The sequence below is a fragment of the Gigantopelta aegis genome, chromosome 2 (assembly GCF_016097555.1).
Source record: "Gigantopelta aegis isolate Gae_Host chromosome 2, Gae_host_genome, whole genome shotgun sequence".
Classification (NCBI taxonomy): Eukaryota; Metazoa; Mollusca; class Gastropoda; order Neomphalida; family Peltospiridae; genus Gigantopelta; species Gigantopelta aegis.
The window spans coordinates 20,868,419-20,887,474 of NC_054700.1; the positions used below are offsets into that span (position 1 = coordinate 20,868,419).

General features: G+C 40.3%; 1 protein-coding gene across 1 annotated transcript; it reads left to right on the plus strand.

Moving 5' to 3' along the window:
* The first annotated feature begins 234 nt into the window (after nucleotides 1–234).
* Nucleotides 235–18,144, plus strand: LOC121377443. Its single transcript, XM_041505431.1, has 6 exons — nucleotides 235–512; nucleotides 13,463–13,725; nucleotides 14,158–14,233; nucleotides 14,640–14,874; nucleotides 15,696–15,810; nucleotides 16,683–18,144. Exons 1-6 carry the CDS (start codon nucleotides 416–418, stop codon nucleotides 16,797–16,799), a joined length of 903 nt encoding a protein of 300 aa, XP_041361365.1. The 5' UTR covers nucleotides 235–415; the 3' UTR covers nucleotides 16,800–18,144.
* The last annotated feature ends 912 nt before the right edge of the window (nucleotides 18,145–19,056 follow it).

The following is a 19,056-nucleotide window of genomic DNA, read 5'->3' on the forward strand; positions in this document are numbered from 1 at the left end:
AACATTGCATATTAACTTGGTGCATTCTTCAAGTACCGTTACACAATTTCGAGAGCGTGATAAAAACAGTTTTTGCCAACTAATCTCCCGCGTGCTAGAACTCGAAAAGCTATTTACAATTTCGATAAGCTCCACTTGATGTGCTGAAATAAAGCAATCTGACTCCGTGTTTACAACCAGTCAATAACTGAGCCCAGGAAAGATATTTAATTTTCTCCCATGGTCGTCTGGTTTGACGTGTATAAGCAATATAAATATACCTTTTTTTCCGCGAAACACTGGCTAAAAATTGCGTGTTGAGCCGAACGTAAGGCTTAAAATTATATACATTTCTCTCTGTGAATCAGATGAAATCAGCTGTGAACAAAACGTAACGGGATATTTCGTTGTCTTTGGAAATCAATTTGGTGACAACATGAGGGTCTGGCCGGTTTCAACACCCAGCAAATCCAATCGTCCGTCTAACCTGAAAAAGGAATACTTGACACACTATTTTCCTAAAACATGGAAAGGTGAGAAATATGTTTATTAACCATTGCATGTGTTCGTCGTCGTGTAGCCTGAATTAAAAGTAAAGTTTGTTTTATTTAACGACGCCACTAGAGCACATTGATTTTTTAACTTATCATCGGCTATTGGACGTCAAACATATGGTCATTCTGACACTGGGTTTTTTAGAGGAAATCCGCTGTCGCCACATAGGCTACTCTTTTACGACAGGTAGCAAGGGATCTTTTATTTGCGCTTCCCACAGGCAGGACAGCACAAACCATGGCCTTTGTTGAACCAGTTATGGATCACTGGTCGGTGCAAGTGGTTTTACACCTACCCACTGAGCCTTGCGGAGCACTCACTCAGGGTTTGGAGTCGGTGTGTGGATTAAAAATCCCATGCCGAACCCAGTACCTACCAGCCTGTAGACCGATGGCCTAATCACGACGCCACCGAGTGTAACCTGAATTAAGTAAGACAGTATCGTTTTATCATATCATCTTAAAAGCCGTGTCTTGAAAAAGGATTATTGGTGGTCCTGTAGATGTGGTCAAACGTTTCTAACGTTGATGTCATCGGAAGACCCATTTCTGGGTTTTTTTGTTTTGTTTTTTTGTCTTTTTGTTTGTTTGTTGTTTGGGGGAGGTGTTTTTTTGTGGGGGTGGGGTTTTTTTTTGGGGGGGGGGTGTTGTTGGTTTTTTGGGGGGTATTTGTGTAGGTTTTTTAAAATATTATTTTAAAAAAAAATATGATGGCAAAAATAGTTCTCTCTCTCTCTCTTGAGATCTGACTGGAAAATTAAGATGGTCGGTCTGTGCACACTAAATCTTCAGCAAGCAAATGTAAGGAGGGTGTTGAAAGAACCCAGTACCTACCAGCCTGTAGACCGATGGCCTCACCACGCCACCGAGGCCGGTAAGGAGGGTGTTGAATAAACGCTCAAACGTTGCAGCCATCCCCGCGCACGGGATAAAGCAATTTCAGATTCCATTTGATGTTCAGTTTAGAATAGGTGCAAACTTTGCAAAAAAAACCACCCATGTGCATGCGAATTGTGCTAACTGAAGAACTGGTGCATATACTAGTAATATGAAGCCAAGCATCGACACGACTGGTGCCGGCGTGCGCTACAACAGCTTGCTCTGAATTTGCACGTCAAACCCTATGACCTGCCCGATTGATGCCAGTCCAGCCTTCAACACAGACATTATGCAGAGGCTGACTCCCACTCTGCGTAAGGCCAAAACACACCGGGGCTGGGGCTGGGTCTGGCGAGTCGAAAATGTTTGTTTTTTGTTTTTCGGGTTTTTTTGTGTGTTTTGTTTTTTGTTTAACGACACCACTAGAGCACATTGATTTATTAATCATTGACTATTGAATGTCAAATTTTTTGTAATTTTTACATATAGTCTTAGAGAGGAAACCCGCTACTTGTTTTCCATTGGTAACAAGGGATTCTGTCAAAAATGAAACGCACTGAATCGAATGTGACAATACACACTTCATCTGTGCTGGCGCGAACTGCAGATTTGGCAACAGACGACATGGAACATGCGCTCTATTTTCAGACTGGCAGTTGCAGCCTATAATAGCCATATTTTTATTCTTTGTCTTAATAAACAACAGGAAAGATATATATTATGTTGGTGATGACAGAAAATGATATGATCACAATTAATACCTGTATATTGAAAACTAGAAACAGTTACAGACCCAGATGTCAAAATACACCTGGCATGGTGTTTTGGGCCTAACAGAGCTGTTGGGCGTGTGTGGGTGTGAATAATTTTTGACATGCTTCCATCAGAGAACTGTTCAAGCACGCCTGTCGTGGGCACAACCTCTGACTGTCCGAAGTTTGCCGAAGCTTAGCTGAATGTGAGTGCTGTCGGGTTTCTTTCTGCAGTGTGTGTATTAGTGATTAATATCTGAATTTCTTTTAATCAATCAACTCAAAAATGATCGATGTAAAGGTATTTCACGTCAAACATAGGATTGGTGTGGTATTAGAGCGGAAATCTTTGACAACTTTTTGGTTGTCGGCATTTGCCAAAAAAAGATATAGCTTGGTCTCTGACAGTGACTGTAATGAGAGCGTATTTATGTCCAAATGTCCGTCTAGCTAGGGTTGAAAAAAACGTTCGTTAGGCTGTGTGGGGTTTTTTTTGCGATTCACGTAAAACCAAATGACCACACCGAAGACCAAATAAATAGTTCGCGAACGTTGGCTTCATTCGCTATTGTAGAACGTGGGGTTGGGCATCCTCCAGCCTTGGTGTGGGGGTCTGTGTTCAGTAACAGCGAACATCGCAGACGTCCGCGAACTATTTGATTGGTTTTCGATTTGGGTTCATCCAGTTTAACGTGTATCGCACACATATAAAACTAATTATGCTCACATTCACAGGGGATCGACAGTATTTCAAAGTGTTAAGTAATCAAAACTCAGTTTACATAATTTTCAACCAAGATAAGCAATTGTTTAGCTATACGAATTATATTTGTATAGCAAATAAAGTTTAGATGATACGGAAGTTTATAACTTTCAGTTTTAGAATATAACGGTTCAATGCGTAACCTTGTTCGTCTGAATTTATAGTATTGTAACCGACTCCTGAAAAAAAAAAAAACCGGTTCGCGTGAAATATTGTGTGCTGCTGTTAGGTGTCTAATATTATGGTAAATGCGATACTTGATCTAGATAATGGGGGAAGGCAACCTTGTCTTCGCAAGCAGTGGCGGTTCCAGAACATTGTAGAAGAAATAACATCTATTATTATTGGAATGTTAAATACCCTGAAGACGTGCCCCTTTTAAGAGGGGTGGGAAAGGGATGAGGTATCGGCTTTTGAGACAAGGTCAGTCAACAATTAAGTGGCATAATGTCACTCGTTTTGATACCCCCCCCCCCCCCCCCCCCCCCCCCCCCCCCCCCCCCAAGAAATATTTTTTGAAGAAAGCATTTGTGGGGAAAATGTGATTAGGACGTTCTGCAAACATCTGGATCCTTTCAAGGGTTCTTTTATATGCACTATTCCACAGACAGGATATCACATACCACAACCTTTGATATGCCAGTCGTAGAGCAATAGTCATTGACGAGAAATCGATCCTTCGACTCGTAATACATGAAAGCGAAGTTATAGTTAGTGATGTAAACAGAAAATCAAATACTTTTTATATATATACAGCATACTAAAAGTTTGCCATACCAATTCGCTTCATTCGAGCAGACGAGATCAATAAAATGCCTAACGTTGTGGGTAATCCGTCCATTCAGCCTGTGAGATTTATCTTGATTATGTGCTACTATCAACGACTTAGCGGGCATTGCACGGCCGCGGTCTACTGGTAACCATGCCGAGCATGTTTTGATGACTTTAAGGCGATTGTTACGCCTCCAGTTCGCTGAATAGGGCACAGACGTCGTTCTCGATCCACTCGTCTATGACACGGTTAGGTTTCTCTATAGCTGGAGCATGTAAGTATGAGTATCTGTAGAAATATCTATAATTTCTTTTACAAGTGTTTAGATTTTAACACAGATCTTGTGTTGTGTAGTTAGCGTCTCTTTAACGGGCAGTTAAATAGTTAAACCCTTCAATCGGAGCCTCAAGTTGATAACAAAAAAAACAATCTCGTATTTAAATATTGGTTAATTGTTTTTGCCATTTATGAAATTTAAAAAGGAAAGGGAAATGTTTAATGACACCTAAGTACATTTTAACCCACAGCTATTTGGTGTCTATCATATGCTACAGTTTTTTCATCATTTTAGAGGGAGAGATAAGAAGGAGCAAGCGGAGGGAGGACATATAGACAGGCGTACGGGTTCCCTTCTTTTTTTTTTCGGGGGGGGGGGGGGGGGGGGGGGGGGGGGGGGGGGGGGGGAGAGGATGTTTTTTGCCCGAATTAAACAAAAATGCCCGAATTTGGATAACAACATTTATTCATTTATCATTATTGCCAAACAGCTATATAGGGTTCAACAAATCACTACGCATTTTTACATGGATTACAACTAATTTTGAGGGTAGAATGATGGAAATACATGGTAAAAAGGTCTCAGGTTAGCAGATTTTCCCCGAATACTGTTTTGTCCCCCTGCCCCCCCCCCCCCCCCGTCTCGTACGCTTATGGATATAGAAGGGGGAGGGGAACCCCGCTACCGCCACATGGACTACCACTGAATAGCAACAAGTGATATTTTATAAAGTATTTGCATAAGCATACTAGACAGGGGGAAGCAATTGCCCCTCTCCCCCCAGTGCTGAAGAAAATAATCAAATTCGGGCATAAACGATAGAGACATTCGGGCAAAATAAGCTAACCTAAAACCATGTATTTCCATCATTCTACCCACAATATTAGTTGTAATTCATGTAAAAATGCGTGGTGATTCGTTTAAAACCCCATTTAGTTGTTTGGCAGTACTGATAATACGAATAAATGGTGTTATCCATATTCAGGCCTTTTTGTTGAAGTCGGGCAAAAATCCTAAAAAATGGGAAGCCGTACACCTTTTATTTGTTCATTTCCATAGACAGGACAATGTATAAATGATGGCGTAGATTGGTGTAGATTACAAGTAGCTTGTCTGTATATCCCAAATGGGAATATTTGTAATATCTCCACATGGATTTTACATCCTACAACAATGGGAGGAGAAATTCAGTTTGACCTACTGGATATATGGACATTGATATTCAAAAAAAAGCAAATATAATTAATATGTAATTTTAATCGTTAAAATATCAATGGAAGAGAAGAAGAAGGAAATGTTTTATTTAACGACGCACCGAACACATTTTATTTACAGTTATATGGCGTCAGACATATGGTTGAGGACCTCACAGATATTGAGACAGGAAACCCGCTGTCGCCACTTCATGGGCTACTATTTTCGATTAGCAGCAAGGGATCTTTTATATGCACCATCCCACTAAAATATCAATGGATGCAATGTCTGAAATGTTCCTTAATTTAAAGCCTCTGACTCGCACCATTAAATCTTAATTTAATATCTGCAGCAATACACTAACAAGAACGATTGAATATATGTATGATTTTTTGTAAGTCATTGGAAAAAGTCCGTCTGTCCGTACGTCCGTCCATCCATCCGTCTATCCATCCATACATGCATTTCTATATTGATCGATCCCTGTCGGTGGCCCACTGGGCTATTTCTCGTTCCAGCCAGTGCAGCTATCCTGTCTGTGGGATGGTGTATATTAAAGATCCCTTGCTACTAATGAACAAAAAATGTAGCAGGTTTCCTCTCTAAGACTAATGTATATGTCAGAATTACCAAATGTTTGACATCCATTAGCCGATGATAAATAAATCAAAGTACTCACACACACGCACGCACGCACGCACGCACACCGAACTGGGGGCAAACCCTTAAATTCGGGCAAAATGAGCTAGCGTAATACCTTTTTACCACGTATTCCATCATTCTACCCACGACATTAGTTGTAATCGATATAAAAGTGCGTAGTGATTCTTTTGCCACCCTATATATCCATTTTGAATTTTCGTTTATTTCGGGCAAAAATGGAAGACCGTACGACTATGGTCGTTAAATAAAACAAACTTTAATTATTAAGGCAATGTTACGTAAGGCAATGTTACGTAAAATAGGTAGACCGTACGCTTGTTAACGTTTTCAAGCTCATGTTATCAAAGCCTTCTCATAATCATTGGCAGTAGCATGAAGGTAAAGAGTGTCGTATAATCTATTTTGTAGACTGTTTGCACGTCTGAGACCCACACGAATCGAGTATTCATTTATCATTGATTGGTATTGGCACCCGTTCAAACCAGGTGCACGCCGAGTTCATTAACAATTCATTTAAGACACCGGTTCCCTTATGTTTGTTTAAGGGTTCAGCACAAAGGTTACGCCACCGGTGTGATATTTATGTAACATGTGATAATAATACATGTCGAACAGTTCATTCACTGGTGACATGTCGTAATAAATAGTTATGCCATCTAGCTTATTAATAAGTTCTGTCGTCTAGGTTTCTCCAGTTCTGTATACGTTTGTGTTTATATTTTTATGTTTGATTTCCATCATGAATTTCGTGTTACTATCCCGACTGAGGTTCAAGCATGCTGTTCTGGGTACATAATTCCACTATCTTGGCTGTTTGTTTAGGACAAAGGGTAGGGTTTTAGATGACACTACCTTAGGCATTACGGGGTCTCTTTTGTGTGTCTGTTCTGAGCACACCAAGGTCTTTTTAGTGCGGTAAAGTTAAAGGGACATTCCTGACTTTGCTGCATTGTTAGATGTTTGCGACTAATAAAATATTTCAACGATTAAACTTACATATTGAATATATTTTCTTGTTTAGAATAACAGTGTGTGTATATTTAATGTGTTTCTAGTTGTCTTGATATTTGTAAGAAGCCCAAACTGAATTTTGTCTTCAAATAATATATTTTACGAAATAAACTGAAATTTAACCTAGTACAAATATTAGAACGATCAGAAAGACGTTTAATATACAGCCACTAATATTGTATGCAGAAAATATAGTTGATATGTAATTACAATCGTTAAAAAGTCTCCGTTAGTCCATAACATCTTAAAAATTGCAGCAAACTCAGGAATGTCCCTTTAATAATGGCTTGCAAAGAGTTGTACATATTCAGAAATGCATTTCACGTTATTTTAATCTCATTATAGCTTACAATTCCACCAGTGCACCGCAACTTGTATATCAAAGGTCATGGTATGTGCTATCCTGTCTGTGGGCTGGTGCATATAAAAGATCCTTTGCTACTAATGGAAAATGTAGCGGGTTTCCACTGTAAGACTATGCCAGAGTTACCAAATGTTTGACATCCAATAGCCGAACATTAATAAACCAACGTGCTCTAGTGGTATGGATAAACAAAAGAAACTTTAACTTGAGCTAAACATTTAATTGATTTTGACGTGAGATGTTTTGAGATTAACTTGTCTGTATTTAGCCTAATGTAGGCTTGCTTATTTTGAGAATACTTATTTTGGCCACACCCTTTATCTTCTCAGCTTTGGTGCAATCTAAAGCGCTGGCAAGTTAATTTAAGAATTGACCGTAATTATTTTTTGGTTCATGCAAGTATGAACCGAAAAAACGATGTGCACATTGTATGAGTCCGCGTAGAGGGTCATACAAAAGTGTGCACATCGTTTTTTCGGTTCATACTTGCATGAACCAAAAAATAATTGCGGTCAAATCTTATAATTAAATTTATATGCATACTTTAACAATACATAACTTAATTTATTTTGTTCAGCTTTAAATACGCCTGTAGTATTGTTTGTGTAAACTTCATTGATACTTATGTCGCGTAAGAATGCGAACGTTCATTCACTATCATTTGAATCAGGTGATTTTTTTGTAAATGACGTCATTTCTTCTAGCTGCTGTGCATTTTTACGGATCGTTTAGTTAAATTGGAAGGAATTGTCCTATTCGTGTTAAGTTTATATTTATGAAAGTGAACGAAGAGAACGTGTCTAACATTTATGCTGTTGGTGGAACCGTTTAATTTTCGCCAACAGCTGTAGAACATCGCTTACAAGTAAGTTACAGAAGTGAAGTTTCCTACATGATTTCTTTGGCCACCGACCGAGTCTCATGTCATGAATAGTGAAGAGGTTGGGGTTTTTGGGTGTGGGTTTTAAAAAAAATCAATGCGTATATATCTACATGTCTACTCTGCTATAGCATTTTCCATTAATTTATCGTATACATTTTTTTTAGCTTTCACGTATGTTTTCTTCAAAATATCTAAATATGATTGCCAGAATAAGCCGGCTTGTTGCACAAAAGTAGTGCGAGTCAGTGGGGGACGGGGGGGGGGGGGGGGGGGTAGTAGGCGTGGTTTATTTCTTTTCGGTTCATCGAGATATGAACGAAAAAAAGTAAGCACCTCTGGACCAATCAGATTGCCGTAAAGTGTATAGAGCAAAAAAATCGAATAATATATAATTGTAAGTGTTTGGTGAGAAAGAATTCAAATTGTAGTTAAGTGTAGACGTCGTGCACATCTTTGAGCTGAATTGTGATACATATCTCTGAGTGGGAGCCGGTACTGCGATGCGAAACAAGTACTTACCACTCATAAACAATTTAACGGTTTAACCACTGCACCACCGAAGCCGTTGGTCATCTGTAGGTTGGGGGGAGGGGGAGGGTGGGTAGGACGTAGCCCGGTGGTAAAGCGGTCGCGTGAGGCTATTCCTCGTTCCAGCCAATGCTCCACAACAGGTGTGACATAGGTTGTGGTATGTACTGTTCTCTCTGTGTGATGGTCCGTATAAAAGATCCCTTGCTGCTAAACGAAATTAGTAGCCCATGGCGTGGCGACAGCGGGTTTCCTTACACATTATCTGTCCGACGCCAAATAACCGTAAATCAAAACGTGTTGAATGCGTCGTTAACAATAAAACATTTCTTATCAGGCTTAACAATTTTGGGTAGGTTTAAAAGTTTAACATGGTAATCAGATCAAGCTGATGTGAAGAACCCCCCCCCCCCCCCCACACACACACACACACACACACATTTAATCACTATGACTTCTGACCTTCACCAGCTCGTGTGCCAAAGCCGGAAAAAGACGGGGTAGGGTGGATAGGTGGGGGTGATGGAATAGAGTTGGATTTCTCGCTATATGCTGGGAGTGCACAAGGGAGTTTTAGGTAGCTCTATACTGGAACCATTATGTCGCTAAAACTATGCAGCTATTAGATTTTATATTATTTTCAATTTTCTCTTAAAACCGTCTTCAGGAATGAACAAAATCCAGATTTGGAACTGTTTGTGTCCTTGTACTTTGGTGAAAAGCTCGCAATAAGTCCGAGTCCATACTATTTATGACCCTGAACCCTGACAGACCTAATTTTTAAAACACTATATGTACAGTGTATTTTTCACAATTAGAGCCGTTATTATAATTGAAAACAGACATTACTTTATTTTTACGATTATTTATTTCCATACCTCCAAAGTGTTTCTGGTCATCCTGGTGTTTTAATACCATGAAATGCCTTTTTCATATTTTTAAAAACGCACATACCTCTAAGAAGTAACGGTTATGGAGACGAGCTCTAGTCTAGTTTAAAGGGTATTTCCCCGTGTCAACGCGATGGAATCAACAATAACAAACAAACAAGAAGAAAACTCTCCCCTCCCCCGAATAAAACTACAGAAAAAAGATTCCAGAAAGATTAAAACATCTGATGTTAGACGTTTAGAGACTGATTATGGCCTTCATAAAAAAATATTTTTTTTAAAGATCAAGGAAATCCCGTCAGGGGATTTATTTCCCTAACGCTCTTGCTTATAATAATATATAATTTTATACCTGTATATTTGTGAAGCAAAAGGGATTAGAACAGTCGCTTCAGGAATTACAAGTTTGATATTTGTAGACTAAAAAGCAGTTGGATAATATTTTTAAAACAGAAGGCATGTAGTGTGCAATGTCTGCATTATAGGCACGACGACCAGTTCTCAAGTGATAGAAATTGGACTCAAAATGAAAGCATTTATAACGCATGTTAAAACTTTCCCCTCCCTTATAGCATAATACACATCATAAACGTACCCTGGACCTAAACGTACATGTATCCATGCTTGACGAATATAGTTCAATGCAGTCGAAGGAACCTTTTGAAGTATATAATTGTATTGTATACTATAGAGGGTGTGTACTATAACATATATGTAACGTGTAGCTGGGGAGACGTTATGGAGTATGATTACTTGAGTATCAAAAGGCACCCATTCATGTTCACACGTGGGTTGTTCTCTTTTGGCAACCGAGCTTCGTCTTTAGCACACAATATACTGACTTCAGAATACCACCCACAAAGTCTTATACAATATTTATACATATTTCTTTTGTAGTTTATTAATCTGGTTTTAACAACACGTAACATGCACTTTGCAACAGTTAGGCTCTTGGGTATTATAAAAAATGCTACCAGATAAATAACTCTCTTCAAATCAATGAAAATTATAACGAGGTCTATCAGTACATGGGCTATATTATGCAATGGCTCATGGGCAAGCCAGTTCTAAAGTGCTGCTGTTCTGTTGACATGAATTAAAAGTACAGTGCAGAAGTCAATTTGACAAAACATCGTAAATTTACGACTCCAACTAGAAGTTATATCGGTCATATGTTTACGTGTTTGGCAGAAAATGAAAATGGCATTATCACTGAACATGTCGCATTTTAAGGACCCCCCAAAAAAGAAAAGAAATATGTGTACTTCAAAGTATATTAGTTGTACTGTTTGTAACTTTATGTGCACAATTAAGCTTACGATGTTTTGTGAAATTGAACATAGTTGTTTTTTAAAAGGGCCATGTGTATCGCTTCGACATTTACTTGGATCTACCACTGCCGCAAGCAGAATTTTGTATTGGAGCTGGATATCCATGTTTAATGACTTGAGGCAAAACATCCTTTGCGGAAATGGGGTGGGTTGACCTCCTCCGTTCTTCCCAAGAATGGTGTTTGGTGGTATAGCTTTAATGGCGTGATTAATGGCATTACACCAACACACACACACACACCCTCTCTCGCTCCCTCCCTCCCCCCCCCCCCCCTCTCTCTCTCTCACACACACACACACACACACACACACACACTAACCACTAGCAAGTAACTTTAACCCCCGTGTTGGAAAAACTGAACTTTGTGCTCAGCAAAGGGTACTTGAAGTTGATATAAGCATAAAAATCAAGTTAAAATGAAAGGAAATAAGCATCAATTAACAGAGGCCTGTTCATGAGGGCGATCGTTTGCTAGACTGGTTTTTGTTAAGTGTAACGTTAAATTAAAGTGCTATGATACCAGTCAGACTGTTCGCGAACACCCGTTCCCCTGAACATGCCGCTGCCATATCTGAACCAGTGGGTGTGGGTACGTTTTGGCATGCTTCCATCAGAGAACTGGGGCGAGACTTAGCTTAATGCACGGTCGGTTTGGGATCGATCCCCGCCAGTGGGCCCATTGGGCTATTTTTCGTCCCAGCCAGTGCACCACGATTGGTACATCATAGGCCGTGGTATGTGCTATCCTGTCTATGGGATGGTGCATATAAAATATCCCTTGCTGCTAATCGGAAAGAGTAGCCCATTGCGTGGCGGCAGCGGGTTTCCTCTCTCAATATCTGTGTGGTCCATAACCATGTGTCCGACACCATATAACCGTAAATAAAATGAGTTGAGTGCGTCGTTAAATAAAACATTAAAAAAAAAAAAAAATCAGAGAACTGTTCAAGCACGCCTGTCGTGGGTACAACCTCTGACTTCGCCAGATAGTTTTCTCTAAGACAGGTATCTGAACCAGGGTTTCGTGTAATCTTAAAGAACCTTTGTCTTCAAGAGTCTCCCCGGCGGGCATTACCTAACCACCTGACCCTTCTAACAGAATACGTCAACGGCAAAAGTTCAAACTACGTCAAGAGATTAATTTCGTCGGTGTAGTTTAAACCATGCTTTATGATAAACCAAGCGACCAGAAAGTGTCGGGCGATCATGATATCTTCAGTGATCTGTGATTAAGTAAACTAGGCGAGAAATCGCGCGTTAATCGTTAATCCGGGTAACTAAGTGACGTCGATTCCTTGGCGATATTGGAAGCGTGCTTTAACAGAGGTATGTCTCGATTGTCCTGATTAATACTGTTTGAATATCGATCATTAATATTAATTAATACTTCTAGCACTATATAATAAAGTACTGTAATATTTATTTTATTGACGTTACCAAAAAAAAAAAAAAAATTCTGTATCACAACGTGTACGCAAATTAATCTTTTGATCTTGTATTTAACGAAAATGTTTTAAGATAGATTTGACAAGTGATGATGAAAGAAAATGATTGTGTATTACTGATGATGAAGACGATTGAAGTGGTGGTGGGTGGTGGTGATGGTGATCAATGATGTTTATGATGTTGATGATTTTCCATTAAGGTACAGTTCTTGGCGCGTACAATAGCTGCCTTGACTAACCTTGAAATAAGTTCAATAAGTATTAGAAATGGGGTTTAAGAATCGAAGATGAAAACAATAACACCTATATCATTCCACTGTACACTAACATATGACATGTACGGCAATCTTTTAGACACACACTCAATCTACTCAGATATCCCCACCCCACCCACAACTAAAAAGAAATGCATTCATTATATTCATTCGTAAAGGACTAATTGTGCTTAGTCCTTCGAAACTCTCGATGAGTGTGTATCACTACATACTTTCCTACAGACAGGATAACACATATATCACAGTTCTGTTTATTGGTTAAGGTATATGCATTGCAAATCTTTGAAATCCTCACTCACTGGGTTGGCGTCCATCCTGGGAAAGGAGCTCAGTGCCTCTTAGTTTTAAAACCAGATTACATGAGAGGGGATTGACTTAACTCTGTATTCAATCGCCAATGCATGGCTACTTATAAAAACATCCCACCCACCCATCACTAAGACATGGATTCTAAAGGGCTAGGTTGACGTTTGGGTTCAGGAGTACTAAAGTTACCACTCTAGGACACCCAGAAAATCAGCAGAATACCCGTGACTTCCATGTCCTTGGGGAAACATTAATAGGGCTTAACAATGTTGGGTCTTCTCCGGGTGTGTTAGACATACCTTTCAAGACAAAGAGTGACGCCCTCCTGCTGACGTCGACTGGCTGACTGACTGCTGATTACAGATCTTCGAAGCTGTCTTAGCGATAAGACATCGTAAAACCGTCGTAGGTTATGACGTCACTACGACATTCGCCATAGCCTACGACAATCACAGCGCTAATATAGCTTTGCAAATATGGGCTCTGGCTGGTTGACCACTTGCTATTTGACCGTTGGCTGGTTGACAACTGGCTGGCTGATTCACTGAAAACCTAATAGTTTATTAGTGACAAAAGGATCTTTTCTTGTTTCCAGAAATCGCCAAAGACAAGTGGAACGAATGGCCAGAGTCCCAGCAATCTGAAAGTCGCCATCTGCTCAGCTCTCACTCTTCTAGACTCGGACACGCTGAGAACAAGTTTTACCCCGTCGTAAAGAGCAGCAGACCCCACACAAGTTTAGGCTTTAACAGTTTCAAGGAAAATCCAGCCTCTATTCGGGATTTGGATTGTTTGGCAGAAGAGATTGAGGACAGAACAGGTTCTAGTGAACCCAGCTATGTGTTTGGTTTGAACGAGGTGAGTAGAAGCGCCATATTTGTTTTTAAGATGGTAATATTAATGATTTGCTCTCGTTAATACACTTAAGTTCCATGCATGCTGGCGTGGAGATACAGCTCAGCAACTTGGGATGTCTGCCCATGAGGGAAATTAATGGTTTTGTCCCCGACGAGGTATTTGAGCCTTTTAGAGCCAATCACTGATAATTTGGGCAGATCCTTAGTTTTAATCCCCTCTTGTGTGAGATGCTTTAATCACTTATGTAACTAGTAACTGAATGAGAAAGCCAAAGTTTGAAGTAGGAGAACAATATGGACCACATTTTGTCTTAATTGTTGCTACAAAAATTATAGTGTTTATGCAGAAACATTTAAAAAAAAGACAACAACAACGTTTCCATGCAAATTCCTTCCACCTCTGATATTAGATTTTGCTTGGTTATTTTTACAGGTTACAGATTACGTTCCACCACTGACATATGTTCCTGAGTTAAGTGCTTGGGTGACAAACGCTAACACAGATTACGGTTTGTTATTTTTTTTAATCCTCAAGACAGTTGCTTACGTTTTCATGTACTCATAATAGTAATATTGAACTGTATTTGCGAAGGCTTATAGAATCCATCGGACTCTGTGGACACATCGGGTTATTATCCCTCCACGACTAAAAGACTCCTTGCTGATATTCGGTATGACTAGCCTCTGTTATCTTTCAAATAGTCAGTTTTTAATGTGTTTGGTGTCTTTAAACAAATAAGTTGTCCAGGACGTGTACCTAACCTAAAATAAGACGGGGAGACACAGTACAATTGGAATCAAGGCATAGTAATAACAATAGTGCTTTTATCAGCTAAGCAAAAGTGGGGGTTTGGTGGGGCAACTGCCTCGTATACTCCCGCTAGGTACGACCCTGGTATTCCTTTCTTTTTATAGAAATAAAGACAGCTGCCAAAGTCAGCCAAGTGATGTATCGCGGAAACCAGACGTCCCGCCAGCGCTCCAGGAGCATGTCACCCACCAGGACGAGGCCGTTCCTGGGACGGGCGTACACCATGGACCCGGACTCCATGATAGCCATGCCGGGCACCTACTACAGTCAGTGGAACCCGCTGGTGACCAGTCCGCGCGAGGGCCAGAGCTACTACAACATGTCGCCGCCAGCCGACTAGTGAGTTGTGCTTCAAAATCGAAACTTTAGTTTGTTTTGTTTAACGACACCACTAGAGCTCATTGATTTATTAATCATCAGCTATTGGATGTCAAACATTTAGTAATTTTGACATATAGTCTTACAGAGGAAACCCGCTACATTTTTTCCATATGCACCATCCCACAGACAGGATAACATATATCATGGCCTCTGATATACAAGTCGTGGTGCACTGGCTGGTACGAGAAATAGCCCAATGGGCCACCAACGGGGGTCGATCTCAGACCGACCGCAAATCAAGCGAGCGCTTTAGCACTGGGCTACGGAAATCGAACTAGTTTTTACATGCCCACAATCATTTCACGTTTTGGCATGCCCCACCCATGGCCACCGCCTCTGGTATGCCCAGTGACTTGGTACAGAGCGGAAGAGTTATTGTTCATTCAGTTTGACGTTTTATTTCTGTGCTTATTATTCAAAAGTAACGGCATGCTTGTGTGCTGGCATAGTGTAAAGATAGTTGATTACTGCTTGAACTTTAACACACAGCGTCGACTGTATCACTGTCTACCATTTGTCTCCTGTCACTCAGTCAGTCTCCCTCTCGTTTTCTCTTGCTTAATAACATGTAGCTTCATATGAGAAGCCAGACACCCGAGTGGCGTCAGTCACCACTACTACCACTCATCATCATCATCAGCAGCAGCAGCAGCAGCAGCAACAGCATCTTCATCATTAGTCATCATGTTTAGCTGTTTCTTAATAATGATTCATCACCATCGCCATCACCACATCTACCTCCGCCATCATCAATTAATTACTTTGCTCCTTCTTTGCAGCTATCAGATGCCTATGCCTGAGTTGACGATGCTGCCAGATCCTCGACCAAGACGTCGACACAGACGTCGTGCCTCGTTCAGTCAAGGTTACGTCCACGATGGAAGCTGTTTCTCTGTAAATCTGACTTTTGTTTTCTAGAATGGGCAGGGCTAAAATAGCTAGTTTATCGAAGGGAAGGGACAAAGAATTGGACCCAGTTATTTGGGGACTTTTTCAACTAAACCAAGAGGGTCGGGGAGACTATTCCCATGCTAGTTACGACTCTTAATGGGATGTAGCTTAGTGGTGGCATGGGGTGCGATGGGTCGTAGGATAAATTGCTACCAGTGGACAAACCAGTTATATACATATTTCATCGACTGACGTATGAAAGGTCAGTGTATGGGGACGTGTATGTAACTGATCTCCGATAAACAATAACAATCTTAGCCATGGTACAGAAGTGGGACTCTTGTCGTTTTTTAACTCGAAGGTCGTTGTTGCCTCATGTTAATAACGTTTCAATAAGCAGAATTGTCCAAGAGACGTCCTTCGTTCAGTGTGTGTGTGTGTGTGTGTGTGTGTGTGTGTGTGTGAGAGAGAGAGAGAGAGAAAGAGAGAGAGAGAAAGAGAGAGAGAGAGAGAGAGGGGGGGAGGGAGAGGAGACAGAGACAAATATATAGAGAGATATTCAGACATACAAATGGGGAGGGAGGGAGTACGGAGGGGGAGGGAGTACGGAGGGAGAGCGACAAAAAGAAAGAGAGAGAAAGAAGGTTAGTCATAGATGGGAGGGGAGAGACTATTAACCTTCGCGAAAGATTTAATTGGTTCCCTATGTGGTCATTGAACTACTAAGAGCAGATAAATGTTCGTTATTTTTGTGCTTCACGTTAAATTGAATAACCACATCGGGAACCCATCAAATCGCAGTCATTGTGTTTGGCTAATTCTGCTGTTTGACACACGTATAGCTTACATGTTTTTTTTATATTATTTTGTTTCAGTACACCAAACCTCTGGTTACAGGACACTTTATAATCCATCCCGACTGGGTATCAGAGAGAATGACAAAGAAGGGACCCCCAGCAAGACAATTCCGTCCCATGGGTCTACGATACTGACGACAGTTCACGTTTAGTGGACACGTAACTTTTATGTGATCTCAGCAAAAACACTCGCGCTCACTGCGGATTGTTTTGTCAAGTGTGCATGTAACTGTTTGTCCTATCGCTTATTTATTGAATTCTAGGATAAACAAATTATTCATCTTACGTCTTTGATAAGACTTACAGATAGACCTGGAGCTCAGGGTCATTTATGACTCAAAACAATTTTATTTGACACGTATCCATACTCAAAACATTTCATTATAAATTTCGATTTTTGCACTTCTTTGATGTCAATGTGTGACCCTATCCGCCACCGGCCAATCTCAATGACATACATTTTGGAGAAAAAAAACCCTGGCGATGTCCGTTTTAAAAAGTACCCGTCAAACATCTGGTCACTTCCAATAAATAAATGACCCCCAGCTCTAAAATGTGTACTAAGTAGGAAAACCCCCAAGACGGGTATTTTGTCTTGTAAAACAACATTCCATATATTTAATATGGATGGCTTTACAAGTGCACGTGCAGTATTCCTAACGGCGACGCCATACGACACGTGTATCTCATACAAGAACAGCCGACTGTGGCAAGACAAACATTGCGATTTCATCACTTATTCATCAGGCTATTCTCGTACGAGACACTCGTATCGTGTAGCGTTACCTTAAGTGTACCAACATAATATATGCGTTACACAAGCGGCTACCACCCCCAAAATCCCAGGCAATATTATATCTCCCATTTATTATAATTAAATTCGTTGTATTCATGCGTTTAAAACACTAAGTCCTGCTTTTGGGGGCACCTTCTTTGATCCACACCCAATACCACACGTATTATGTATAGAACAGAACATGGATGTGTTCACGTTTAGTATATTAAAGTACGAATAACAGACTAGTTCTATGAATAGAACTTCGCTTTCAGTTTTGTCTGAAAATTGTCAAAAACCCTCACAAAAAACAACAAAACGATTGACAGAAATTTAAAGCTGAATTTAAGTTTTAATTATGAAAACATAATGTATACGTTTCTGCGTATGTGATAAAATTACGTATTTGCTTTATAATTTTAGTGGTAAGAGGTTGGTGTTTCAACTGTTAACGTATCAAGAACCGTAGTTTGAATGTTTTCATATTTTGCTGTCAAAAGTATTGGGTTGAAAATAAAGATGTCAAAAATTACAATCTTAAGAAATTTCCAGTTAACATTAAGTATATTTTTCCAAGATATTAATTAGATTTGGTTAGTCGGTTGTTTGAAAACACACGTTAATGATGAATAACTGGGATTGTTAGATGTGCTCAAACCTACAAGTATTATGTATTGTTTTTGTAATAATAAACATTGAAAACATCGCATGTCTGTGATTATCATTTGAATACAAACAGGAATCTAGGAAGGGTATTTTGCAAAAACAGCTTGTCAAGAGAAAAAGAACGTTCGACAACTCGGCACATGTTGGAACAATTGGAGAGATTGTGTGTATGCAGTGGCGGATCCAGAAAATCCATTTACGGGGGGGGGGGAGGCAGTGACATGAAGTGGAATGCAAAGGGAACTTTGGGAGAAGTTTGGAGGGGGATCAAAAATTTATAACCAAATAAGTTTCAGAGTGTATTAGATTGATGATCTAAACTACACAATTTTTTTTATTTATCGTTCCATATTTACAAAAAACCACAAATAAACGTCATTGTATACAAGAAAGTCACATGACATGCTGTCAAAGTTGAAGGTTGTCAAACATGGATTTTACACATTAGAACATTCGTTTAATAGTGTGTGAATCCACCCCTGGCGCGAATACACTCGACACATCGTTGCCTCATGCTGTTGATCAGACGTCTGAAGAACTCTTGGGGAATGGCCTGCCACTCTGCCATAAGATTTTGACCCAGATCATGAAGGTTGGCCGGAGGGGCATGGTTATCCCGAACTCTCCTGCCTAATTCGTCCCAGGCGTTCTCTATTGGGGTCAAGTCAGGCGAATATGCTGGCCAATCCATCCTGGCGATACCTCGTTGTCTGAGAAAGTCCGTTACCACCCTGGCGCGGTGGGGTCTGGCATTTTCATCCTGCAGAACTGCCCCGGCGCCAATCTGCTGAAGGCCTGGGAGAACCAACGGCCGGATAATCTCATTCAGATAGCGGATTCCATTCAGATTGCCATCCACCACATAGAGGGGGGTCCTGTGGTGGATAGAGATGCCGCCCCACACCATGACGCTGCCACCACCGAACCGGTGACGTTGTCTAACGTTAACGT

What these genes read in the sequence shown, in the direction of transcription:
- LOC121377443 (XM_041505431.1), top strand. Translation starts at nt 416, where the DNA reads ATGAGGGTCTGGCCGGTTTCAACACCCAGCAAATCCAATCGTCCGTCT. An exon ending in TTTTCCTAAAACATGGAAAG is followed by an intron (nt 513 to 13,462) that starts GTGAGAAATATG and finishes TCTTGTTTCCAG; the next exon opens with AAATCGCCAAAGACAAGTGG. An exon ending in ATGTCGCCGCCAGCCGACTA is followed by an intron (nt 14,875 to 15,695) that starts GTGAGTTGTGCT and finishes CCTTCTTTGCAG; the next exon opens with CTATCAGATGCCTATGCCTG.